This window comes from Cricetulus griseus, chromosome 3 (assembly GCF_003668045.3).
Source record: "Cricetulus griseus strain 17A/GY chromosome 3, alternate assembly CriGri-PICRH-1.0, whole genome shotgun sequence".
Taxonomy (NCBI): domain Eukaryota; kingdom Metazoa; phylum Chordata; class Mammalia; order Rodentia; family Cricetidae; genus Cricetulus; species Cricetulus griseus.
The window spans coordinates 259,903,430-259,930,995 of NC_048596.1; the positions used below are offsets into that span (position 1 = coordinate 259,903,430).

At 39.1% G+C, this 27,566-nt stretch overlaps 1 protein-coding gene across 1 annotated transcript in view; it reads right to left on the minus strand.

The window, feature by feature from the left end:
• Positions 1-27,566, minus strand: part of Ofcc1 (orofacial cleft 1 candidate 1) — a 314,659-nt gene that overhangs the window by 237,274 nt on the left and 49,819 nt on the right. The window contains exon 8 of the mRNA XM_035441726.1: positions 22,836-23,002. Coding sequence (XP_035297617.1) covers positions 22,836-23,002 — 167 coding nt within the window. The remainder of the gene's footprint in view (positions 1-22,835; positions 23,003-27,566) is intronic.

The following is a 27,566-nucleotide window of genomic DNA, read 5'->3' on the forward strand; positions in this document are numbered from 1 at the left end:
CTCAGTTTCTCTGCTCACGAAATGAGAGTAGTAATTCTTGACACCTTTACATTTTCGCTGAGGTATTTCAAAAATTAATGAGCCGTGAAAGCTCTGAGCTCTACCGATCAAAATCATGATGGGACTACAAAGAGTTATTTTTATTTACTAAGGGCACATTTTTATTGTGCCACTAATGAGCACCATACTCTGCAATAACTTACTCAAGAGGAAAAGCAAAAACCACAACAAACCAGGAGGTAGACGTTAATAAAGTCATTTCTCTCTGCATTCAGAAATAATTCTTGTTAATATTAATTAATATTATATAGACATTCTGAAAGCAAGACTTTCTGCAGTCAGAGTGCCTGATGGAGACTCCTTTGCCCACACACTGCATATCCTGTGTCCAAAGGGTCGAATGTGCTGGGAATTTTCCTTGAAGTCATATAGTGTAAATGGAATTCACATGGCAGCACATTTGGTGAATTGGTCACAGTCAAAACATGGACATTAAGATAATGTTTACAAAATCTCCCTGTTTTGCTTAACAGTTCATAAGCAGTGTTGCTGCAGAGTTCATACGTGCGTACTTGCAAATTTCATCTCTCTGTGCTCTGGGACTGAAGAGAATCTGATATTTATTTAGACAAGCTGAAAGACAAATCATTGATGTTGCTGGAACTTTACAATTATGAATACAAGTTTATTCTTGATTTCATCTCAGACTCCGTCCTCTTATCCCATTGGAGACTGCCTGATACATTACGCACTCAACATGAGCCATCTAAATCACCACGAAGGTTCATGTTCAATATATGTTGGGAAAGATTTCACTTTTTCCAAATTGATCAATGGCACAGAATCAGCATGATACAAATAAGGCTTGGGATGCCTGGAGAGGGGTTTATAAATATTTAGCAAAAAATAAGGAGTTTTATTTTACTTTGTTTCTTCTCAAAAGTGCATGTCAAAATCTTCTCCCGGCAAGCCTGGGAAGCACTTTGGGCCTCTGATAACAAAAAGGACAACCTCTCAGAGGCCTGGCCATGCCCCCACCTCTCAGCAACTCCTCAGCCCCAGGCTTCTGTCCTGTCCAAAGCCTTAGCCTAAAATAAACGAAGCACTCAGCCACAAGGAGCTCTTGAGCTAAAACACTTGTGAAATAAGTACACTTCACAGTACTCAAAGCAAATGAATTTTTCATGAGCAAAGATCTATGTAGAAAAGTTACATGAAAATCCAGTGTTTTGAACAAAGAATGGTATGAATTGACCTGGACGCTCCCATAATTCATTTGTTAAAGAAGGTGCCTTTGCCAGATTATTTGGTTTAGATGAAGCCATGAGGGTGAGTCCTTTTGATATACTGAATGACTTTTTGGGAAGAGGAACAAGAGGGTTGGGTCTCTGTCTCTCTCCCCATTGTGAGTGAGCTCAGCATGGAAGACACTATCTAAACATCAGGAAGAGGCCCTCACAGAAACAGCTCATGCTGGCACCCAGATATTGGACTTCCAGCCTCCCAAACTGTATTTAAAGCCCCCTAAGCTGTAAGATTTTGGTTACAACAGCCCAAGTTGATGCTTAAGGAAAACAGTTCCAACAATGACTATAATGACAAAGGAAAGACTGATAGGAGACTTTATTTAAACTTGACAAAGAAAATTCTGATTGGACTCAGTCATTATCTTAATAGGTTATTAGATTTTGCAGTATGGTATGTGTCAAACTTTTATTCATTACATACCCAAGCAACTGAGTTCTAGGTTGGTGTCAGAAAAAACTAGGCACACTCCCATAAACAGACTGCAGTTCTAACTTAATGAAAACAAAGCATGAAAAGATTTGACAGAGAAACCAGACAAGATCTCAGAAAGGAATCACCTGAGGTTGAACTGCCAACAGAAAATGATAGACATGATGAGCCAGGTATTTGTTTTGTTTTAATGTGGTATCTATTTTGACAATAGTTTCTTTTTTTCCTTGCATTGGGAGAATGCATGGAAAGTAAGTAAAGCAGTGATATTTAAGTTTGTTAAATCATTAATTTTCCTTAATAAATAAAGGAGTCATGTGAGCCTGATGAGGGAATGAAAGTTCTCCAGCTGTACCCCACCCCCATACCAAAGAAATCCAGCCAGCAGTGGGCTATAGGCAAAAACAAAAATATGAATATACCTGGAATTTGTAGCAAGACTACAATCTGAGAAAATGAAGGATTGAACAGCTAGAGGCCAGTTCTCTTGATGCTGCCCTTTCCTAGGGTGGCAGAGAATCCCCTGAATTCCTGATTTTTACAGTAGGGAAAAATGATTGGAGACAGACTTAAGCATCTCCATCATTCCAGGGCCCTTCCCAATGGGCCTCATTCCTGTTGTCCCACAGGAAATGTTGGGGACACTGCTAAGACTAGTCCGTAACTCTGTACACTACTCAAACTCCTTTAAAAATGCTGAAATGGAGGGAATAAATTACAATTTCATTTCATGAGGCTATCACTAGTAGCAAAGTTAAAGGCATTAACTTTGAGGAAAGAAAATTTAAAAAAAAAACAATATCTCTGTTAAACATAATGAAAATGTCCTCAATAAAGTATCAGCAAATATAATTGAAGAACACATGAAAAGAATCTTTTACCATGATCAAGGAGGATTGATTCCTGTGATGCAAGGATGCTTCTTCATCAAATGGAAACCAATCAACAGTATACATTTTGTAAAAATATCAGATAAAATTTTATAACCATCTAAGTATACACCAAATAGACACCCAAAAATGTCATCCTTTAAAATCCAACACTCTTTCACAATGAAGATTCTCAACATTTTAGTACCATAAAAGTCATATATGGCAATCTCCTGGCTAACATTAGGGACAAGATAAGGGTGCCTCTTCCTTAGTACTGGCAAGTCTAGCGAGAGCAATTAAGTAATACAAAGAAGTAAAGAGCAGTGGAGAGTGTTTCTATTTGATGAAGATATGTCCTGACCAGAAAACTATAAAAGATAGCAAAACTCTCAGAACTGATAGGTTATTTTAATGAAATTTCAAGATACAAAAGCAACATTTAAAAATCAGTGAAGTTTCTATGGGATAACAAAAGGCTACCTAATAAGTAAACTAGGAAAATGGTTTTATTTATAATAGCATGGAAATAGTTAGTTGAATGTAAACTTAACCGATACTTTTTGTTTAAAAAAATCCTCCATACTGAACACTATAAAATGCTAATAAAATAATTTGAAGAAAACACAAATAATGAAAGTTAGCCCATGCCAATGTACTGAAATAATCATCATTATGAAAATATCCATATTGTACAATGAAGTCTACAGATTCATACCATCTCTACCAAGATCCCAATGACATTTCTCACAGAAACAGAAAATTCTTATGCTTGTATGTAATCTCAGAAAATTTTAAATGGCAACTTTGAGCACAAAGAACCAATAGAGACACCGTGATTCCTGATGTCAAGTCCTATTATAAAAGGGTCGCAATCCTGGCAGCAACTGATTGGTTTTAAACCAAATGCATCTGCCAAGGGAATGAGACACGAATCCAAGAAGTAACCCTGCATTTATGAGCATAATGTGACAAGGTGTCAGGCAACACTGGAAGAAAAGGATATTCCCCTCAATCAGTGGCTTTGGGAAATGTGATAACTGTATACAGAAGCATGAAACTCAATCCTTACCTGTTATCATATCTGAAAGTCAACTCAAAATGAATCAAGACTTAATGAAAGACATGAAACTAAGAATTCCAGGGGGGAAGCATCCTAAGGAAAAATTATCTATCACCAATGATTTTTCTCCATATGACTTGGAAAGAATAAACAACAAAGGCAAAAACTGATTAATAACGTTGCATCCAACCTAAAAACTTCTGTACACAAAACAATGAAGAGTAGAGACAAGTTATAGAATCAGAGAAACTACATGTGAGCCATACATTTGAAAAGAGATAGTATCCAAAATGTCCAAATATTTTGAAGACCTTAACATTAAGAAAGCAAGAGATCCAGATAAAAATAAGCAAGGGAATCTCAAAAGACACTTCTCAAAAGGAGACTTGAGCCTTGGTCTATATACACAAGAAACACTAGCATCCCAAATCACGTGGGAAATGCAAATTAAAATCAGGATGAACTGTCTCCCTTCTGAAAGGCTCCCATTTTGATGAAAGTCAACAAATGCTGGAGAGAGTGAAGATACACCAGTGATCAGAACATACTGAAGTCACTGGGAAACTGGATTTGCACCTCCTCAAAAAGAGAGAACTGAAAATGGAACTTCTGTGTGACCAAGAATCCTACTTCTGTGTCCATACTGAAATGACAGAAGGCCAATGTACCATAGAGATATCTGGACTCTCTTCTTCATTATAGCAGCATTGCCAATAGCCAAGATACAAAAATAGCCAACATGTCCATCTGTGATCAAATGGTTAAATAGAGCCTGCCACAATATATACATAGTAAAATGCTACTCAGCCTTACAGTCAGAAAATCAACTTGCAACAACATGAAGAATCCTACAGTAAGTGAAAGGAGCCAGGCCCAGAAAGGCAAGCACAACATGATCTCATTTACACATGGGAGATGATAAAATCAAACTCATAGATGCAGAGAGTAGAACAATGGTTACCTGACACTAGTAAGGTAGGGAGAGAAAATGAAAGAGATATAAGCATACAAAATATTGTGCAGGAAGGAAACTATAATTAATAATAATGCTTTGCATTTCTTAAGAATAAACTTCAAATGCATCACCATGAAGATTGGTAAGCAGAAAAATTAATTTGATTATATATATATATATATATATATATATATATATATATATATTGTGTGTGTGTGTTATAAACACATACATATATATCAGGAAATATCACAAATGTATAAAACTATAATTTACCCAAGATAATATGATTTTTGTAAGTTTTAAAAAGTTATATTTTTATTGATCATTTTCTCAGCTTAGCATCTAGGAATGTCACTGGATCTTTGGTCTTTCATAAGCATGTCTTACATTTGTTTTCTTTGGTCTGTGGCAGTTAGTTTTGCATGTCAGGGAGATTGGGTTATAGGTCAGCCAGGCAGGAGGAAGAATGTGTCTAGGACGGTCTGCGAGGATGTTTGCAGAAGAATTTCACATCTGCATCTGAACTCACTAGGGTCAGCTGATAACATCTAATCTTCTGAGGGTATGGGGATACAACACAAAGGAAGAGAGACCAATTTCACTCTCCACTGGAGCTAAGACATCCACAGTGCTGTCAGCCATCAGAGCTCCTGTGTGGACTTTTAACCTCAAGACTCACACCAGATCCCCTCCCAATGTCTACGGTTCTCAAACCTTTGGACTTGAGTTGAGATTGACACCATCAGCCCCACTGAGTCAACCTGCAGATATCTCTGTGTCCATAACTTCGTGAGCCAGTTCTCACTACAGGTCTTCATGTGTCTGTGTGTCCTGTTCTGTATCTCTGGAGAATCCTAGTACAACGTGCTGTCAAATATGATTTGAATTGCTGCAATCAATTGTCTTATCTACTGTCTGGGTCTATATTCCATTCCAGAACAGCATTGACTAGCACATTGACTCCTTCAAAATATAAAGTTCTAGAAGAAAGAAAGGAAACTTCCCATGAAGAAGCTGTTTTCAGAATGCTATGTGCTATCATCAGCAATGTAGTGGGGTGGTTAAAATGACCTAAGTTTATAACCTGGATCAACAACAAATTTGGCCTAAAACACTCTCAAGTTACTCAGGTCTACCATGCCTTTGGTTGTTGGTTTGCAAGAGGGAGACCATAACCCCACCCCAGCCTCCCCCCCCCCCCCCGCTGCTTAAAATAGTCCTAGGGTTGATTTACACAAATTGCTTGGAATTTTGTCAGTAGATGCATGATTAATGTGTACTATTGTTTATTAAAGGGCCTTATTCTATGCCAGCTTAAATAATACCCATGAAGAATCAGACCACATCATAACACTCCACATAATGGCATTGTAAATGTATTGGGGAAAATTAATAGAAAAACATTAACATACCATTCATATCTATGATCGTTTTGCCTGGCTCATTATCTGTGGCATTTACTTGTTTGTTTATTAAAGAACTTGCTTATTCTTTGATGAAAAATGTACTATGAGTAAACTCTATTTTCTGATAGGCTCCATATTTGGTACTGAAGCTAAAATTCTGCAGTCTAACAGAGGACATAGAATTCAACCCTTGTATCTCTGTTTGGCTGCTGAAGATTTATCACATGTTTAATATTAAGTCTCTCTCTTTTGAAAAAGATATTTCCATTTATGTCATATCTAACTCATAACTGCTGTTCGAGGCTCGTCAAGCCACTGCTGATATACACTTGAAAGCCACTTTAAAAGGCAGTGATAGAGTGAACAGAGGAGGTAGGACCATTAGATGATCTGTGAAGCAGATGCAATGTGTTTAGAATCATATCTTTAGAAACTATGCTGAGCATAATAAGCCTCACAGATTTCATGTGGAATAAGAGTCCATAAAACACAATGTGCTGGTCTTTATTCTAAAAGGAAACAAACAAAAATCCTTTTTAATGCTGTCTTTGTCTCAGAAAAGTAGATTTGGGACAAAGGTGGGTTCTCTAACTGGGAGTCCTGCGGCTGTTTTAAGACTGTGGTTCCAGCTTTTCCAGATTCCATGGTTGAATGAATATATTTTTCAGGGCATGTTATTAACATTTTTGTCACATAGCTATGTGAATGTGTCTCTGCGTCTTCTATTTTATTCCATTGTTCCACATGTCTATCTATGTGCCAATATAATGCCATGTTTATCACTATGGCTCTTTAGCACAGTTTGAAGTCAGGTAAGGGAGATGCTGCTATCTATGTTCTTTTTGCCTGTGATTGCTTTATCTAGTCATGATATTTTGTGTTTCCACAAGAACTCCGGGTTGTTTTCTCTATTTTTGTAAAGGATGCCATTGGAATACCACTGATATGAACTTGCAGATTTTTTTTTTATCAAGTGGCCATTTTCACAATATTGATTCTATCATTTCAGGAGTTTGGAAGATCTTTCAATTGGCTACTCTTTGCTTCAATTTCCTGTCTCAGTGTATAAGTTTTCACAATATTAAAAGCTTCTGTTTGGCAAATGAAACTAACAACAGAATAAACAGCCTACAAATGGGAGAAATCCTTTGCCAGTCATACCCAAGCAAGGAGTTAATATCTATAATATATAAAGAACTGTAAAAATAAAATAAAATAAACACCAAAGAAGCAAAGCTGCCCATCACTAAATGGGCCAATAATCTGAGGAGGCAATTTTCTAAAGAAGAAACATAAATGGCCAATAAATACATTCAAAACTGTTCAATGTCTCTAGCTTCCAGAGAAATACAAATTAAAACTATGCTGAGATTCCATCTCACCCTGGTGAGAATAGCCTTCAAGAAAACAAATGGCAACTAATGCTGGTGAGGGTTCAGGAAAGAGGAACCCTTATAAGATTGTTGGCTGAGTATAACCAAGTACATCCACCACAAAAATCAGAATGGGGGCTTCTGAAAAGTTGAAAATAAAACTACCATGTTACCTAGATATAGCACTACCGGGCGTGTACCCAGAGGAGTCTACACCTTACCATGGAGAGACTTGCACATTGTGTTTATCACTGCTGACTTCACAATAATGAGAATACTGAATCAGCATAAACAACCATCCACAGATTAGCGGATAATGAAAATGCGGTACCCATACCAGTGGAACATTATTTGGCTGTAAAGAAAAAAGAAATTATGAGAATTTCAGAATCACAGATGGAACTGGGATCCTTTATTTTAAATGAGGTAAGCCAGGAACAAAAAAGACAGATACATCAGGTACTCTCTCATATTCTCATATTTGGATACTAATCTCTACCCATTACATATGCATATCTAGGTGGAAAAGAACACATGTAAAGTCAGAAGACCAGAAAGGGACCTGTGCAAGTTCAAAAATAAGGATCCATAGAAGGCTGTTTGGGAAGACAGTTGCTGTGGGATGGTCTTCCTGTATGCTGTGAATATGTGTTGCTCTCATTGGTTGATGAATAAAGCTGTTTTGGCCTGTGGCAAGGCAGCATAGAGCCAGGTGGGAAATTCAAGCAGAGATACAGGAGAAGGATAGAGTCTGGCAGATGTCATCCAGTTGCCCAAGGAACAAATGTCAGCAGACTGGTAATGGCACAGCCATGTGGCAATAATTAGATGAATAGAAATTGGTTAGGACTGCAGATCCCACCCTGCCAGGATCCAGACCACCCAGAGACTGCCAGCCAGCACCATAGTCCCTTGTTCTGCCCACCAGACTAGATAAGCTTGGGCCTGTATCTGGCCCACCTTTCAGGCCTTGCTCGGAGCCTCCTGAGGCCTGGAGACTGCAGATCCCATCCCAGCGAGATCCAGACCAACCAAAGACTGCCAACCAGCACCATAGTCCCTTTGTCTACCCATGAGATGAGGAAGAGGAGAGCCATCTAGAGTATTGGACCTGCTTGCACCCACTGGAAGGGAATCTTGGTTCTGTACCTACCAGGAGAGGAAGAGAGTCCTTCTGCACCTATTAGAAGGGATGGGAAGAAGACAATTTAAAAACACATTCAACAACAGAAATACCAATATGACACCACCGGAGTCTAGGGACTCTACAACAGCAAGACCTGAACATCCCAACGCAGAGGAAGCAGAAGAGAATGACCTTAAAAACAACTTCATGAAATGATAGAGGCCCTCAAAGAGGATATGAGAAAATCCCTTAAAGAAAAGGAAGAAAAAAAAACAAAAATTATAAGAAATCAACAAATCTTTTAAAGAAAGCAAGGAAAGCCAAGAGAAAAAAATCAAACAGATGAATGAAACAATACAAACAGTTCAAGACATGAAAACTGAAATAGAGACAATAAAGAAAACACAAACCGAGGGAATACTGGAAATAGAAAAGCTGAGTAAATGATCCAGGAACTACAGATACAAGCAAAACGAACAGAATACAAGAGATGAAAGATGAAAGAGAAAATCTCAGGCTTTGAAGATACACTAGGAGAAATAGATTCATAAGCCAAACAAAAGCTTAAGTCCAACAAGTCCCTAACACAAAATATCCAGGAAATATGGGACACCATAAAAAGACTAAACCTAAGAATAATAGGTATAGAAGGAGAAGGAACCCACCTCAAAGGTGCAGAAAACATATTCAACAACATTGTAGAAGAAAACTTTCCCAACCTGAAGAAAGACATGCCAATGAAAGTACAAGAAGCTTACAGAACACTAAACAGAATGGACCACAAAAAAAGTCCCCTTGCCACATAATAATCAAAACCGCAAACATACAGAATAAAGAAAAATATTAAGAGCAGCTAAGGCAAAAGGATCAAAGATCTCAACATAAATCCAGCCACACTGAACCTATTAGAAAAGAAAGTAAGTGGTACCCTGGAAGGAATTGGTGCAGGAGACCACTTCTTGAACATAACACCAGCAGCACAGACAGTGAGATCAACAATTAATACATGGAACCTCCTGAAAATGAGAAGATTTGTAAGGCAAAGGACACAGTCAACAAAAACAAAATGGCAGCCCACACAATAGGGCTCACCAACCTCACATCTGACAGAGGGCTGATTTCCAAAATATACAAAAACTCAAGAAAATAGTCACCCAAAACACCAACTAATCCAATTAAAAAGTGGGGTACAGAACTAAATAGAAAATTCTCAATGGACGAATCTAAAATGGCTGAAAGACACATAAGAAAGTGCTCAACATCATTAGCCATCAGGGAAATGCAAATCAAAACAACTCTGAGATACAATCTTACTCCTGTCAGAATGGCTAAAATCAAAAACACCAATGATAGCTTATGCTGGAGAGAATGTGGAGAAAGAGGAACACTCCTCCACTGATGGTGGGAGTGCCAACTCATGCAACCACTTTGGAAATCAGTATGGCAATACCTCTGGAAAAAGGGAATCTGTCTACCGCAAGATCCAGCAATTCCACTCTTAGGCATATACCCAAAATATGCACATTCATACAACAAGGACATCTGTTCAACCATGTTCATAGCAGCATTATTTGTAATAGCCAGAACCTGGAAGCATCCTAGACAGACATGCATAGTCCCCCAGAGAAGAGGAAAGGGTCAAGATCTCCTGAGCTAATTGAGAGCATGGGGGAGGAGAGATGGAGCTGGAAGAGAGGAGGAGAAGAGGAGGGGAGAGGAGGACATGAAAGAGCAGGAAGATTCAGATGGGGAATAATTGAGGAGAGCAAGAAAAGGGATACAGCAATAGAGGGAACCATTATAGGTTTAAAGAGAATTCTAGCACTAGGGAAATGTCCACAAATCTACAAATCTGACCCCACTAACTATCTAAGCAGTGGTTGAAAGGCTACCTTAATGCCCTTCTCCAATAATGAGATTGATGACTACCTTATATGTCATCCTAGAGCCTTCATCCAGTAGCTGATGGAATCAGAAATGGACACCCACAGCTAAACACTGAGCTGAACTCTGGAATCCAGTTGCAGAGAGGGAGGAGTTGTGAGCAAAGGGGTCAGGACCAGACTGGAGAAGGGGGCAGCTAACCTGAACAAGGAATTGCTCACGGGGCCCAGACTGATAGCTGGGAAACCAGCATAGGACTGTTCCAGACCACCTGAGCAAGGATGTCAGTTTGGAAGTCTGTGCAATCTATAGGGCCTCTGGTAGTGGAACAGTATTTATCCCTAGTATACAAATGGATTTTGGGAGCCCTCTCCACATAGAGAGATACTCTCTCAGCATGGACACATGGGGGAAGGTCTAAGCCCTGTTCCAAATGATTTGACAGACTTTAAGGAGACCCCATGGAAGGCCTGGCCCTCCCTGGGGAGCAGAAAGGGTTTGGGATGGAGGAGGGCAGGGGAAGAGGGAAGCAAGAGAGAACGGGGATTGACATGTAAAAGAAGCTTATTTCTAATAATAATAAACTATTTCCAAAATATAGAAATAGGTTAATTTAAAGAGCTAGCTAGTAATAAGCCTGAGCCACTGGCCAAATACTTATAATTAATATTAAGCCTCTGAGTGGTTATTTTTAAAGCATCTGCGGGACCAGGAAGGACACAAAGACTCTGTTTACAAATATCATACCAATGTGATGCTCTCAAATTTCCATGGGGCCTGAGAAAGTTTAAGAATGGTTCTAGAACATATAAATGGAGCTAAAAAAAAAAAAAAACAGTTTGCTAGTTGTGTCTCTCGTGCAGGCTTAGTAGCAAAATGCTGTGGCATATGGGCTTGAGCACAGCATAGCAGATTCCTGCCAAGGTGTGCAAAGGCATCTCCAAGCCAAGCATCATTCTGCCTGGCAGATTTAGTTTCTGATCATATAGACAAAAAAGGCTAAAAGATACAAAGTAAACAGAGATCCAGATGGAACAACTCTAAACAGGTTCCAGTGTGTTTTGTAATGTATGTAGGCTTAAGAAAGAAAGAAAATTGGCATATGCAGTTATAGAAATAAATAAATAGTTTTAAAATAAAACAAAGTCTTTAAAGAGACAGCAAAAACAATATAAAAGAAAAAATGACATTTAAAGATGGGAAATACACAGGGAGTCTGGCTCCTATTGTGTTGATTTTGGATTTTTATTTAGATTGTTTAATTAATACTCATATTTACATGTCCACCCCCCCATTCCCTCACCCTCCCATCCTCCCATGTTCCCCTCCAATCCCCCCAACCTATCCCCCAACTCCTCCTCAGGGATAGTGATGCCCTCCACCAGGGACCTTTGAAGTCTGTCATATCATTTGGGGGAGGGCCTAGGCCCTCCTTGGTGTATCTGGGCTGCAATCATATCCCTCCATAGGCAATGGGCTCTCAAATCCCATTTGTGCTCTAGGGTTAAAGACTGGCTCCACTGTTACAAGCCCCATAGACTGCCTTGGCCTTCTAGCTGGCACCCACATTTAGAGGGCTTGGTTCAGCCAAATGCTGTTTCCCCAGCTTTATGACTAGGGTCTCCATGCTCTCACTAGGTCAGTTCAACTGTTTCTGTGGGTTTCTGCAGCACTGTCTTGGCTCCTTTGCTCATCCTTCCTCCCTCTTCACAACTGGATTTCAATAGTATGGTTAAGTGCTTAGCTGTGGGTGCCTGTTTCTGCTTCGAACAGCTACTGGATGAAGGCTCTAGGAATGGTAACCAAGGTAGACACCAATCTCATCATAGGGGAAAGGCATCAATGGCATTTTCTCAACAACTGCTTGGATTCTTAATTGAGGATCCCCCCTGTGTCAGATCTCTCTCCATACCTGTACTGACTCCCTGTATCAATTCCCATCAAAATCCCAACACAATTCTTCACAGACCTTGAAAGAACAGTACTCAACTTCATATGGAAAAACAAAAATCCCAGGATAGCCAAAAACAACCTGTACAATAAAGGAACTTCTGGGGGCATCACCATCCCTGACTTCAAGCTCTATTATAGAGCCATAGTCCTGAAAACAGCTTGGTTTTGGCACAAAAACAGACAGGTTGACCAATGGAATCTAATTGAAAACCATGATATCAACCCACACACCTATGAACACCTGATTTTTGACAAAGAAGCTAAAGTCATACAATGGAATAGAGAAAATGTGGTACATTTACACAATGGAGTACTACTCAGTGGAAAAAACAATGGAATCCTGAAATTTGCAGGAAAATGGATGGAAGTAGAAGAAACCATTTTGAGTGAGGTAACCCAATCACAAAAAGACAAATATGGAATGTACTCACTCATATGCTCACTCACTCATTTTAGACGTAGAGTAACAGATTATCAGCCTACAATCCACACTGCCAAAGAAGGTAGTAAACAAAGAGGATCCTAAGAGAGACATACATGGTCCCCTGGAGAAGGGGAAAGGGTCAAGATCCCCTGAGCAAATTGGGAGCACGGGAAGATGGGGGGAGGGTGCTAGGAGAATGAGAAGAGGAGCAGAGGAGGGATGAAGAGGACATGAGGGAGCAGAAAGGTTGAGTCAGGAGAAGAATAGATGATAACAAGAATGGAGAGACCATAATAGAGAGAGATATTTTAGGTTTACAGAAAAATCAGGTACTAGGGAAATGTCTAGAGATCTACAAAAATGACACCAGCTAACAATCTAAGCAACAGATGAGAGGCTACTCTAAATGTACTCTCCTGATAATGAGATTGATGACTAACTTATATGCCATCCTATAGCCTTCATCCAGCAGCTGGTGGAAGTAGAAGCAAACACCCACAACTAATCACCGAACTGAACTGGAACCCAGATGCAGAGAAGGACAAGTGAAGAGCAAAGGGGTCCAGACCAGGCTGGTGAAACCCACAGAAACAGCTGACCTGAACATCGGGGAACTCTTGCTCCCCAAACTGATAGCTGGAATACCAGCATGGGACTGATCCAGACCCCAGGGACATGAGTTTCTGTGTGGAAACTGAGGAAATCTACGGGACCTCCTGTAGTAGTTCAGTACTTATCCCTAGTATAGGTGTGGACTTTGGGAGCCCATTCCATATAAAGGAATACTCTCTGAGCCAAGACACACAGGTGTGGGCTTAGGCCCTATCCCAAAGGATATGATAGACTCTGATGACACCCTACGGAAGACCTCACCATCCAGGGGGGGGCAGAAAGGATATGTGATAGATAGGGTTTTAGTTGGGGAGGCATAGGGGAGGCCAGGAGGAAGAAGGGAACTGGGATTGTCATATAAAACAATCCTTTTCTAATTCAAATTTTAAAAAAAGTTAAAAAAATAAAGAAAAAAGAAAGCATCTTCAACAAATGGCATAACTGGATTCAGAATATAGAAGATTGCAGATTGATCCATATCTATTGCCATGCAATAAACTTAAGTCCAAATGGATCAAAGACATCAACATAAATTCAGCCACACTTAACCTCCTAGAAGAGAAGGTAGGTGGTATCCTCCAACAAATTGGTACAGGAGACTGCTTTCTGAGCATAACACCAGTAGCACAAACATTGAGATCGACAATTAATAAATGGTAATTTATTAATTACCCTGAAATTAATTATCCCTGAAACTGAGAAGCTTCTGTAAGGCAAAGGACACAGTCAGCAAGACAAAACACCATCCCACAGAATGTGAAAAGATATTCACCAACCCCACATCTGACAGAGGGCTGATGACCAAAATATACAATGAACTCAAGCAGCTAGCCACCAAAACACCAAACAATGCAATTAAAAAGTGGAGTGCAGAACTAAATAGAGAATTCTCAACAGAGGAATCTAAAATGGCTGAAAGACATTTGAGAAAGTGCTCAACATCCTTAGCCATCAGGAAAATGCAGCTCAAAACCACTCTGAGATACCATCTTACTCCTGTCAGAATGATTCAAGTCAATAACACCAATGACAGTCTATGCTGGAGAGGATGTGGAGAAAGAGGAACACTCTTCCATTGCTGGTGGGAGTGCCAACTTGTACAGCCACTTTGGAAATCAGTATGGCAGTTTCTCAGGAAAATGGGAATCAGTCTACCTCAAAATCTAGCAATTCTTCTCTTGGGCATACACCCAAAGAATGCACATTCATACAATAAGGACATCTGTTCAACTATGTTCATAGCTGCATTATTTGTAATAGTCAGAACCTAGAAGCAAATTAGATGCCCCTCAACTGAAGAATGGATAGAGAAAATGTGGCACATTTACACAATGGAGTACTACTCAGCAGGGAAAAAAACAATGGAATCTTGAAATTTGCAGGAAAATGGATGGAACTAGAAGAAACCATCCTGAGTGAAGTAACCCAATCACAAAAAGATAAACATGGTAGGTACTCACTTATTTTTGATTTTTAGACATAGAGCAAAGGATTACCAGTCTATAATCCACTCTGCCAGAGGAGCTAGGAAACAAGGAGGACCCCCAAAAAAGATTGCATAGTCCCTTGAAGAAGGGGAGGGGAACAAGAACCCCTGAACAAAGTGGGAGCATGGGGTGGGGTGGAGAGGAAGGAGGTGGGAGGGGAAGAAGGGGATGGGGGGAGAACAAGAGGACTGAGACAGGGGAGGGTAAGAAAGATTTTTGGAATTTTGATGTCTTATGGGCTAGAGACAGCTGCTGAGAGACATGGGATTGGAAAAGAGACTGATAAATTATACCAACACAAATATTTATAAAATGTCTTAACTTTAAAACAAAAGTCAAAAATATATTTGTATAATGGAACTTATAAGATGCATTGCTTTGGAGAAATAGTTTGCTTTTGTTTTCATAGGAATCAAGAGGCTATGGATTTTTTCCTGATTAGGATAGACCAAATTTGATCAAGGGAGACCTCTTCTGAATCCTGACAGATGATATCTATCAACAAAGGTTATAACTGGTCTTCTCAAGACTTGGCCATTATCTCAAATTTTCTCAGGGTCCCCATAAGATTATCAGTGTCCCCCTGTCAGCAGGAAGTAGTCTAGAGACTTACACTCAAGTTTCCAAAATACTGCTTGTTTAAACATATTTGTTTTCTTGTAAAAAAAATCCAACCAGTTTTGAATAGTTAAATATCATAGTCAATCTCTTTCTAAGGAAAAAAAAGGAGATATGATATAGAAATGGTAGAGAAAAGAGTAGATTATTATGATAGCAAAAGGGGTAGATTATTAAATCAATTTTAATCCAAAAACAACTGTTAATCTCAAAATATTTTACATTGTTATGGATTTTAGTTTGTTGATATAAGTTTGGGGTTTATTTTATTATTTCTACTCTTTTTAAAGTATTATGTTTATATAGTTTATCTAAAATGTAATGTATAGTTAAGAAATAAAAATTAATAGTCATTTATAATAGTCAAACATATACTCATGTTAGTTAGGTTTTCTGCATATGCAGAGATATATTTTAGATGTATAGGTAATCTTTAAACATTTCAAAGACTCCCAGAATATAATATTTAAAATGTTTTAAGAACTTAGACTTTTCTGGACATTGAAACATGTCTGCTCCTGACAGCACCAATTACTTCAAAGAGGATGATGGGCATCAATAAATCTCTTTATAAAGTTTACTTTCAATGTGGCAAGACTAGACATTTGGGCAAGAAACTGCTCTTGCCTGGACTACTTGACAGTATGCTGTGTAAACTGAGCATGAAGGTCCCATGAGAAAATGACCACTAAACTTTGCCAAAACAAGGTGGGATGGTCCTTCAGGTTCCTGCTTCTCAGAAGAAATTGCCAGACTCTCTGCAGGACATAGAGGAAACCAACTGATGAGTTTTGCCAATATAGGTGGGACAACCCTTCAAATTTCCTGCTTCACTGAAAAGTGTTCCAGATACGCTAGGCCTGTAGGCTGAAGATGGATGCTCCAACATTACAAAACCTTTGAGTGACTATCCAGACAGTCAGATTTCTCTGTCATTTATAGAGATTTGGAAGTTGCTTACAATGCACTTCCTGTTTACTTAGGTAATGTTATATACTTCTGGGGTCATTGATAGAGTTGAAGAGTAGATAGTTATAACTAAAGTTTTCCTTAGTTATGATAAAAGATAGATATGAAACTTAACACTCACAAAGATAGGATAGATGATAGAATATTTTCCTTAATTTTGCCAAATACAAATAAACTTGATATTGTAACTGATTCTTGCTTGTTAACTGTTTTGATTAGACAGAAAGGGGGAAATGGTGTGGGATGGTCTTTCTGTATGCTGTGAATATGTGTTGCTCTCATTAGTTGATGAATAAAGCTGCTTTGGCCTATGGAAAGTCAGGATAGAGCCAAGCAGTAAATCCAAGCAGAAATACAGAAGAAGGGCAGAGTCCAGGAGACACCATCCAGCTGTCCAAGAAACAACTTGCAAGCAAATTTGGTAATGGCACAGTCATATGGCAATAATTAGATTGATATAAATGTAATGCAGAACGAAATGGAGTCAGAACTAGATTAATCACAGATAGCTTATTAAGAAAGTACTAACACAACAGAGCTAGCCCAGGTTTACACCTGATGCCTGCTTGTCCATTCAGCCAGGTGGGAGAGGGAAATTGGGCCGCATGCATGCATGCATGCGTCTCTGATATTTAAAGCCTTGCTACATCACTCTGACCATGCCCAAGTGGGCTTTGTCAGCAGCACCTCTGCCAGCCCCCAAGCAGGCATGGTCAGCATTTCCCCTTACATACATGAGTTAATTTAAATGTAAGATCTAGCTAGTGATAAGTTTGAGCCATTGGTTATTTTAAAAGTGGCTGCAGGACTGGGAGGGACCAAAAGAATCTGTTTATAGACAATGGAGCAAAGTGGAAGTGGGGACTGAAAAGGACAAAGGAGTCCATTAGGGAAGGGAGATGGAGAAAAAAGGGTAATTGGGGTAAAGGATCAATGAAAATGAAATATGTATCAATACCACATATGGAAACATGACACTAAAGCTATTGGTTGAGGGATATGCTGGTACAATAATGGCACAAAAGTTATGGGAGTAACCAACCACTATCTTATTGGATTTAAGGACTACTCATGAGACATAACCCACGTCCAACACTGTTTGGTGGCCAAAAGCCTGCTAGGATTTGGAACTAAGAGGAAAATTAAATACTGCTCTTCTGCTAAAGGAACATAGTAATAAAATGACTCCTAACAATGTTCTGCTATGCTTATAGATCAGTGTTTTGCTCAGTCATCATCAGAGTAACTCCCTTCTATAGGATAGGTTAACAAATATAGAGATCACAAGTGGACAAAGGGTAGAGAGTGAGAGACCTTGGAACACTCAGTCCTAGATGGGATGTCTCCATCAAATCCCTCACCTCAGGACTCAGCAACTCTGGGGAAGAGGAGATGGAAAGATTGTAAGACCCAGGGATGATAAAAGACAGCAAGAAAACAAGGCCTTCTAAACACAGCAGGACTGATACAAATAGGAACTCACAGGCAGTGTGACAACATGCATTAGATCTGAACAGATTTAAGAGAGGTAGGATCCCAGTGCTGAAAGGGAAAGTGAACAGAAGCCCCAATTCTTAACCCAGAATCTACCTCCAATTGATAATGGCTCACAAAGAAAAATCTCTCCAGTGGAGTCTCACTGGGTATACAAACCACAGGCAGGCAAGGCCAACCTCAGCAGTAGATGACCAACACAAAATAACCTCAGTGGTATTTTTGGATTTTTTTTACCTTTGTCTAGCTTTTGATTTTTTGACCCTACAGGTCTTTTGCTTATATAGTATGGATTCTGACTTTGTGTATGTGAATTTGAATCTCTGTCTGTGGGAATGTGTGTATGTGTATCTGTGCACCTCTACATGTTTCTCATGTTTTTTCTTTGACTTTTTTCTATTCATTTGTCTGTTTTGTCCAAATTGATTTTATTTGATTTTAATTGATATTATTTTTATTTTACTAATATTTTCCTTTTCTTTTTTAGATACCTGTTCTCTGCTGAAAGCGAGCAATAAAAGTTTGGATTTGGAAGGGTGAGGAGGTGGGGGGGATCTTGGAGGAATTGAGGGAGGGCAAACCATAAACAAAATATATAGTGTGAAAAATATTTTTCTATTTTTTTAAAAAGGAAATAGAACATTTTGTAAGGTCATTTAGAATTGAAATAAAGAATTTTAAAAGTAAAGCTAGTTGTCAGTAGACAGTGTTTTCCTTTAAAGAATATTTCTCCAGAATATGTTTAGTTCTAGTTTGCACATTGTTCCCATCATTATCCTAAAAACTTTGTCTTACTTTCAAAATCAAGAGAAACCTCTAAAAATGTCATAACTCCCTGTGCACATGCATCCACCCTTAAATCACGGCTTCCTAATTGAATTAACCAAATGTCTAGGGTGTTTACAGCTACAGTTCAGAGGAAACCTTGGTTCTCTGCAGCCTGTCAATAGCAGGTACCCAGTGTACACTAAATAGTAAAAATGTCCCAGAAAATACTTCCTCCTGGAAGCCAGAATGTAAAATAAAATTATTTTCCTCCTTATTCAATATTTATTTGAAAACCCACATGGTACTGCTTCTAAATTTGTAAAAACTCTGCACTTAGCTCTTTTTCACCTAGTAGTTCTTAGGCACAAGGTGCCTCAGAAAGCTTTCCAAACACACACACACACACACACACACACACACACACACACACACACACACACACACACTATGCCAAACATTGCTTCCTCAAAGTATGAAAGCAAACTCTTCCCCTTCCACATCTGCTATGACCGGAAATGTACAAAGGGACCGTACAGAACAGTGTCTAAGAATACCCTTTATGGATATGTGATGAATCTTTCACCTTGCTTCTCTCTCTCTCTCAGTGATGTTCATGAACAACAGTCAGATCTCTAGTTCTGGTGAGCTTTAAATAGGAATCTCTGTATCACACAATAGCCCATACCCCTGGAAAACTCTTAGAAAAGAATTCCATACCTTTTTATAGTCACCCCATATCTCTTACCATAGCTTTCTGTGATGTAAGATGAGAGTGAATTTCACCAGTCCTCATATGAATCAACAGTCACAGACAAAGATGCAAGAGAAGGAATCCAACAAACAATCCTCACTTCAGCTGGGACTCCTCCACTCCACATTGCCATCAAATGCTTGTCTGTTATAAGTTTGACAGGAAAATAAAAAGGCAAGGCTACCTCCTGCCTTCACCAAAAATGTGCCAAATGATTCACAAGAAAGGGAAGGTGTTCATTCTGGACACTTGGACATCTAACACTCTTTCCCTCCACAACCTCAAGGTGTGCTGACTATTTATCCCTGTCATCCCCACAGGACCAAGACAATATAAACATTAGAACCAAAGAATCAGCCCAACCACAAGCTTCTTCCTTTATATACGCATCCTTCTGCATCCATGGAACTCCCAATACAGTGAACCTGAAAACAGCATATGCAGTGGCCTCAGACCTGGCCCTAGAATCTTCTCTGTAGTGTCATCTGCTATTTAATCAGAACCTGCTCTATCAGATTCTTTATAGGTGACAGTCCTCATACACCAAACTATCAAATCCTCAAGTTCCAGATGAAGTCACTGAGGCCAGAAAAATTAGGTGACTCACTCACAAACCAATACCCTATAAGCCTGGCTATGTCTCTACAAGAGTTCTGATGCCAAGTTGGCATCTTTGCCAACTTGACTTTAGCTGTGATTTCTTAACAACGTTATTTACTTCCTAGTTATATAATCAATCACCTTAGACCAACTTTCATGTTAGCTTTGTTGTTTTTGAGACAGGAGTCTCATGTGGCCCAGGGTATCCTCAGATACACAATATAACCTGTGATTCTCCTTTCTCTGCCCCCCCCCCAAGTGCTGGCATTTCGGTCTGTTCCAACACACTTAACTTTTTCACAGAGTTTAAGGCACATAGATTAGGAGAGGATCATAAATTTCATTGGTAGAGAGTTCAGAAAAGAGCCACATCTGTGACACATTCTAGTTCTCTAATATGTGTATGCCTTTCTACTGTGGGCAGATGAAAAACATGCAGGCTTGGGTTCTGTTCTTGTTAGCCTCTCCATTTGCTGGCACTTTGTATAAAAGCCTTGTAAGAAGCTGGTAAGTAGGGACTCTGGTCCTCAGTTTGGCTCTCACAGTTGAGGGAGACACTGTTTTATAGAACTGTCACCTATAAATCAAATCTTAAATGATCTCGGGATTGTCATCTTGAGTGCCTGGAGTACCTTATCTGCATTGGCACTACATGTTACAAAATTATGAAATGTTGAGCTTTTGACATAATGCAGTGTCCATCTGAAAAAAATGTAAAAAAGGGCACACACAATGGCAATTTTTATGTCCTTCTTCAATGTTCCTTCACCAGTGGTTCTCAGCCTTCCCAATGCTGCAATTCCTTTATACAGTTCCTCATGGTGTGGTGATCCCGACCATAAAATTATTTTTGTTGCTACTTCATAACTGTAAATTTGCTATTGTTATGGATCATTATGTAAATATCTGAGATGCAGATGGTCTTAGGTAATCTCTGTAAAAGGATCATTCTACCCCCAAAGGGGTCATGACCCACAGGTTGAAAAATGCTGCTTTAAACCCTAGCTCATAAACACACACACATCACTTTCAACACATCATTGAAAGGGCAAAACTTTCCTCATGGGGTCTGTCAACTTAGAATATGGGTTACCTGGTTGCTGTCTTTAAAGATTATCTTGGCGAAGTCAGTAAAGTGCCTATCTTGCAAGCACAGGGAACAGTGTTCAAATCTCTAGAATCTAAGGCTGTAGATGTCTGTGATAGGCAAGTCCCTTGAAGCTCACTGGCTAGTCAAATTGATGAGCTTCACATTTGGTGATAGACCTTGTCTCAAAACATACAGGTGGAGAGTGATTGAAGAGAGATATGGAGGATAAGCCTCAAGCCTCCAAGCTCATAAGTGCACATACCACACACACACAATAACATCGGCATGCATGTGCACACAGATTATCACAAGCTCAGGGGTTTTAAGTGACAGAAATGTATTGACTCACAGTTTCATCAGCCAAAGGTCTCAAATCTGGGGATTGTAAGGATAGGTTCCTTCTTCAGACTCCAGGAGAAAATTTATCCTAAGTCTCTAACTTCTGGTGATGAATGCCGTTCTAAGCCTTCCTTTGCTGGTAAACCCACACACCCATCTTTACTCCTTCACAGAGCTTTTCCTGTATGTGTGTCTATGTCTCAAATCTTTTCTCTTTCCTTTAAAAGACAACAATCAATGGGTTTTAAGTCCCACCCCAAACCCTGGGTGTCTGCTGTGAATTAATTACATGTGCAGGGACTGGAGGGCCAGATTTGGATATACATTTTGGGGACACAATTCAACCCACTACTGGACTCTTAGGAGGCTCTGGATGTAATTGTTAATATAGGTCACTGGCATGAGAAAGCTCGAAATAGACATACCCTTAATGGTCCCAGCATGTTGAGCTCTAAGTGGCACAAAGGAATAAATTAGACACCACTATGGAGCCACCACACTCTTCATTAGAGAATGCCACCTGCCCACTCCAACTAAGCTATGCTTTTGACTTTTGAAATCAATGATATCTCAGATCATGAGCTACTATTGCACAAATATCATTGAGAAAAATGTCTTATCTGATGACATTTTTGAATCATCATTCATTTCACACATACATACATACACACACACACACACACACACACACACACACACACACACACACACACAAAGTGACACCTGTGAGACTCTTGTGTCTTTTTTTCTTGAGACTGATAAGGAGATTAAATAGAAGCAACACTTCTCTTCTCCTTTATGGACCAGAGTCCATCGTGATGTAACTTTACTCATATATAGAAAGGATAGGCATGGAAACCAAGGCAGGTACCTGTAAAGTCACAGCAATTAGAATGTCCAATTCAAATCCCTACATGGTGACTCTCCAGATACTAAAACGTTCAAGTCCTAATAATGTGCTGTGCAAACAAAACCAGTGGTCTCCTCATTGCATTCAAGTAAGTTTATCCTGGCTGAGCTTCTGTTATAGGCACTTTCAATTTTGCTAGACATGACCACTGAAATATAAAATCAAACCAGATGAAGTACAATTGAATTTTGGAAAGACCAGGCAGCAATGGTAAGGGTTTCAACTCCTGCCTAGTAAAATATGTGTGGAAAGGTATGAAAAAGGTCTCAGAAAGTCATAAATCAAAGCCAACATTCTAAGGTATGCTGGGAAGCAAGACAGTAGACACTGGGTCAGGCTGACATTTCAACTTATCATTTTAACAGCAGATCATCAAAAGGTTTGGAAATGTTTTCTTTGTTCACCTGTCCTGATGGAGGGTCTGCAAGCAGAATGATGCCTCTCCCACCTTGCCTCTCAGACTCTTCAGTGCATGCGGAAGTGGCCTCCTCAGCCTCTTTGTGAGTATGCTGGTTCTTACTTGGAAAGCTGAGTGATTCATGATCCAGTTTCTCTTCCTTCGTCCCTCCATCTGTTGATCATAAGATCACATGGAACTTTACTTATCTTAATTGTTTTAACATTGACTAGATACAGAAAATTATGAATTCATTTCTTTCTTATATGGAATAAGAGACTTTTATCACCCATGATTCAGTAACTATATTTTCCACATAATATACTGGGAAACCAGAAGTCTCACAGTTTAAACATTAAACCAGAACTTCCTTCATTCCTCCTGTGATACTAGAAGTGGCAAGGCACTCTTTAGCTTCTTCCCACTTACCAAGCATAATCTGAAACATTCATATTGTTCCTGTCCATGTGTTAAGGTTACAAGCTGTGTTGAACATCTACTTTGTGATGGTTATGGTGCTGATGTAGCTTGGGATATGACTACAGGTTGGAGAGGCAAGGTGACCTTGGCTCACTTCCCCGAGTCCAGGTCTCTGAGACAGTCCCTGAGTTCTGAACACACAGAGGCACGTTATTTGGCCAGCATTGTTGGCACAGAAATGACAGCATTTATGTAAACGGTACTCACACTTTAGTTCTGGGCCATCTGAAAACAGGGTCCTCTAGAAAACACTCTGCCCAACTAGCTTGATACATGCAGTAATCAGAAAATATTCTCCCATCTTCAAATCTTAGAAAAATACTGGCAAGTGTAAAACTTTCGAATGCCTTCACTGCTAGCTTTTTAGCAATGACCTACAAAAGGGATCGATATTCTTTGACATAGGGAAAAGAGGTATGGAATAGTGGGAGTGCTGAGTCAAGCCTTCAGAGGACTGCTGGCTGTCTGCTGTCCTTAATGCTGCAGTGGTACCTTGTAGAAGGCTTTAAATATCCTAGGATCAGTTGTATTGTCATGTGTAAAATGACTGATGAAGTGCCTGGCCATGCTATGAATGCCATGAGACATCTCTAAGCCCACAAAAGGTTTAAGAAGATCCCTTCATTACTGTCTTGAGAGGACTCAAGGGACCTAGGCTAAAAGATCTGTCAGAAAGAGGAGGCACCAACCACTCACTATATTCAACATGCAGCTGCTGAATCAACAATGGAATGGGATACTTGGGATCCTGACTTAAGTGCTACTGCTGTGCCAGCCTCATTTGGTGGGTCCACTTGATGAGGCTATGACACCCCATTGTTTGGCCAAACACCAGCTTGAAGGCCACTGTGAAGATCTTTAAGTGTAACTGACATTTAGATCAATAGATTGTAAACATTGCTGGTTGCTCCTCATAATATAGGTGAGCCTCGCCCTATCAGTTAAAGGCCTTCAAAGACTGGTGTTTTCTGAAGAAGAAAGACATTGGCTTCCAGTCAACAGTACAGAAAACCTGTTATAGTGTCAATCCCACCTTATAAACTGTGCTCTCAGACTGTGACATCTGTTCCTACCTGATTTTCTGCCCTGTGCAATTTGAGTTTCAAACAAATTGAAACTTATCTCTTACTGGATTCTCCAATCTGCCCACTCATTTCGATGGATGTTGAACTTACCAGCCCCCACTGAACTGTGAGCCAGTTTTGTTGTTTTGTTGTTGCAGTTTTCAGAGTCAGATTTGTTATTCCTGTTATTTAGAGATTTTCAGAAAGTTTCCCAATGTAACCCCGGCTGGTTTCAAACTCTCATGCTTGCTCTTCTCTAGTCAGCCTTTTGAATGTTGGAATTATAGGCATATATCAGCACATCTGGATCAAATTTCTTAAACTCTTTCTCCATAAATATGTGTATATACATACATAAGTGTATGTAAATATGCATGATACCCAAATGCTAGCATTAAAGTGCTACCATCACCATATATGCAAATATATGGAATATATATGCATATATTATTGGATTTTCTAGACAGTCTAATGCTCCATTTTAATTTAGGATTACTCAGATGAATATATAACATGTCATGTGTCACTGATTTTATAAAAACAAAGGGAAACAAAGGTTGTCTACATAAATTCATAGGGAAAAAATAAGGTGGGTGTGTCCAGAATGGAGTAAAAATTGGGGAGTGTACTATTTTATAAATGGGGGACTATGTCAAGGGTTTTTCTTAATTTTTTTGTAGCCCTGGCAGTAGGATTCTCCACTGATGCAGTAAGACAAATTGAGCCAAATTAAAAAGTAAAGGACCAGGTTTAATCTGAGCAAAGCACTCCCAGGTGACTCTCAGGAAAGGGAACAGGAGAGAAATCACATGGCTTTTCTAAAGGGGGTGGTTTAAATACCCTGTAGGGGTGCATGATGATGACATACCCTAAGGTGGATTCATGCTGTGGTAAGATTTTGGGCATGGTCTTGGGCCACAACCACAGAACTGAGTTTTCAGGGTTTTTTTGCAGAGGGTAGGGTGTGGAGAATGGAGCCCAAGGCAGAGCTTCCAACTGAGCAGGACTTATAGGCATGAAAGTAAGTAAACTAAGAATTTATAATTGATTTTGTAAAAGAAATGTCTCTAAATTTCTCAGTGTAACATGTATAACTTACCAGGAGAATCTACCACTTGCCAGTACAAATTTCATGCTAAGATTAAGAAAGATACTTGACCTCTGTCACTCCTCTGCATTTGTTTACATCCTAAGATGGAGGTTTTGTTTTGTTTTAAGGGGTGCATCGCCTTAAAACTTAGTGAATCCAGTATGACACAGACTATTGTATGATTCTGCAATAGGAATTCTGATGTCATTTTGCCTTTTGGGATTACAGGTTGCCTGCAATTAGGAGACCATAATTATTTCCCCCAACTTTTAGCTACATTTCAGTACTTCTAGCCATCTAAATCACATATATAGCTCACCAATGAACTGTTGTATTTAGAAAAAATAAGGTAAGTACTGACAAGAAACCATATCAATCAATTTACAGCTGATATTAAAATTACAGACTGAATAATTGGCCTCTTACCTTGAATAGCTTCTTGTCCACTGTCATCAAACTATTTCATTAATCAATTAGAGAGAATTCTATCACCACAGGGGTGTTAGAAGAACATATTGCGTGGTAACTTTCTCATTAGCTAATTTATAGCTATGCAAATGAATTCTAAAAATATTAGTCATCCTGGCCATTTATTATGTCATGGGTCATAAATGTGAACTGTACTCACTACACTGTCATATTCTGAGAAACAATCTTTTGCAAAATGTGTTTAACTAGAACAGTGATATTTAAGTGCTTATCTCAAACATGCATGTGATACTACTTCTCCAACAAAAAGAATCTCTCATTGATGGGTTATGATGATTGTTACTTAACAATCATTTCAAACCAAACTTTTAAAGCTTTCCAAAGCCTACAATACAACATTTAATATTCATTCATTTCTACCTACTATTCATGCTAGCTACCATTAGTATATAGGTCACATTTTCATTATGTAGCATAAGACATGACAAACTTCAGTAGCCATGAACTCTTTTACATAAGTTATTACATTACAATAGTTATATGTTTATATTTGTAATGGCATAGGTGTATATATATTACATATATGCATATCTAATAGTGTATGAAAAGGAAGGATTCATCATGTCATAAATAAAGGAACCCAAGGGACTCCTAGTTCTTTCATAAATATAAAGCTAGGCAAGTGTAAAACTTTAGATGTAGTGCCCTAGTACTTTAATTAATTTATCAACTTAAAAAAAAACTTGCTACATTTAAATAAGAAATTGTCCTATGAACTTTTCCTGGGGGGGAAGCAACCAACCAACAAACATATTCATCCCAAATGGCACACCAAAGACAGACCAAGGTAACCACTCAACTCAAGCCTAGTTTGGTGAAGCAATTGTTTTAACTGAAGTTATTTATAGGTGAATGGGTTAGGGTTACTTACCAGAGCATGGGAGACTTACAGGTAGATGCATGACTTAAGAAAGATAAATCTCTCCCCGAGCAACCACTGTCTATAATCCTTCGGAAGGGGTGTGGCCATTCCCTGCTCATTGATGGAAAATGAAAGGGCTCAGTCTTGTATGGTACTTCTTCAGGAAATTACAACTGCTGAGGGTTCATAGGGGCAACAGCCATCTAGCACCCAGAGGGGGGTGTTCCATGATAGCACTAAAAGTAATTATTCCTAAATGACATGCCAAACACATTCCAGGGCCACATATGTGAGCACTACAGTCCTTATCACATTGTTTCAATTGAACTAAATGTTGTGTCCAGGAATGTAAATTGCTATGTTTCATAAGATGTTCACCTCTAAGTTTGGACTGGAGTAACCAGTGTGGCCAATGTGAAAATGATACATTGCATATCTATAGCCTTTACAAAGAAAACCAAACTCAGACTCATTGGATATTTAGATGTTTGAATAGATTTGGGACATTAAAAATCTTAACAGAAAATTAAAATGTCATCTAGATGGCTCTCTCTCCCCCAGTCACAGAACTAAGAAAACAAACATATAATCAATGCATCAATATTGGAGTTCTCGTAAGGAAAAATGATGTGAAGCTTTTAATTACATTGTTTTTCATGTGGCCCTTCTGACTCTGTCACCTGTCAGTCCCCTGCCAATGAATGGGACAATTCTGAGGTAGCTTATTCTAGAAGATCCTCCTGGGTTCCTCAT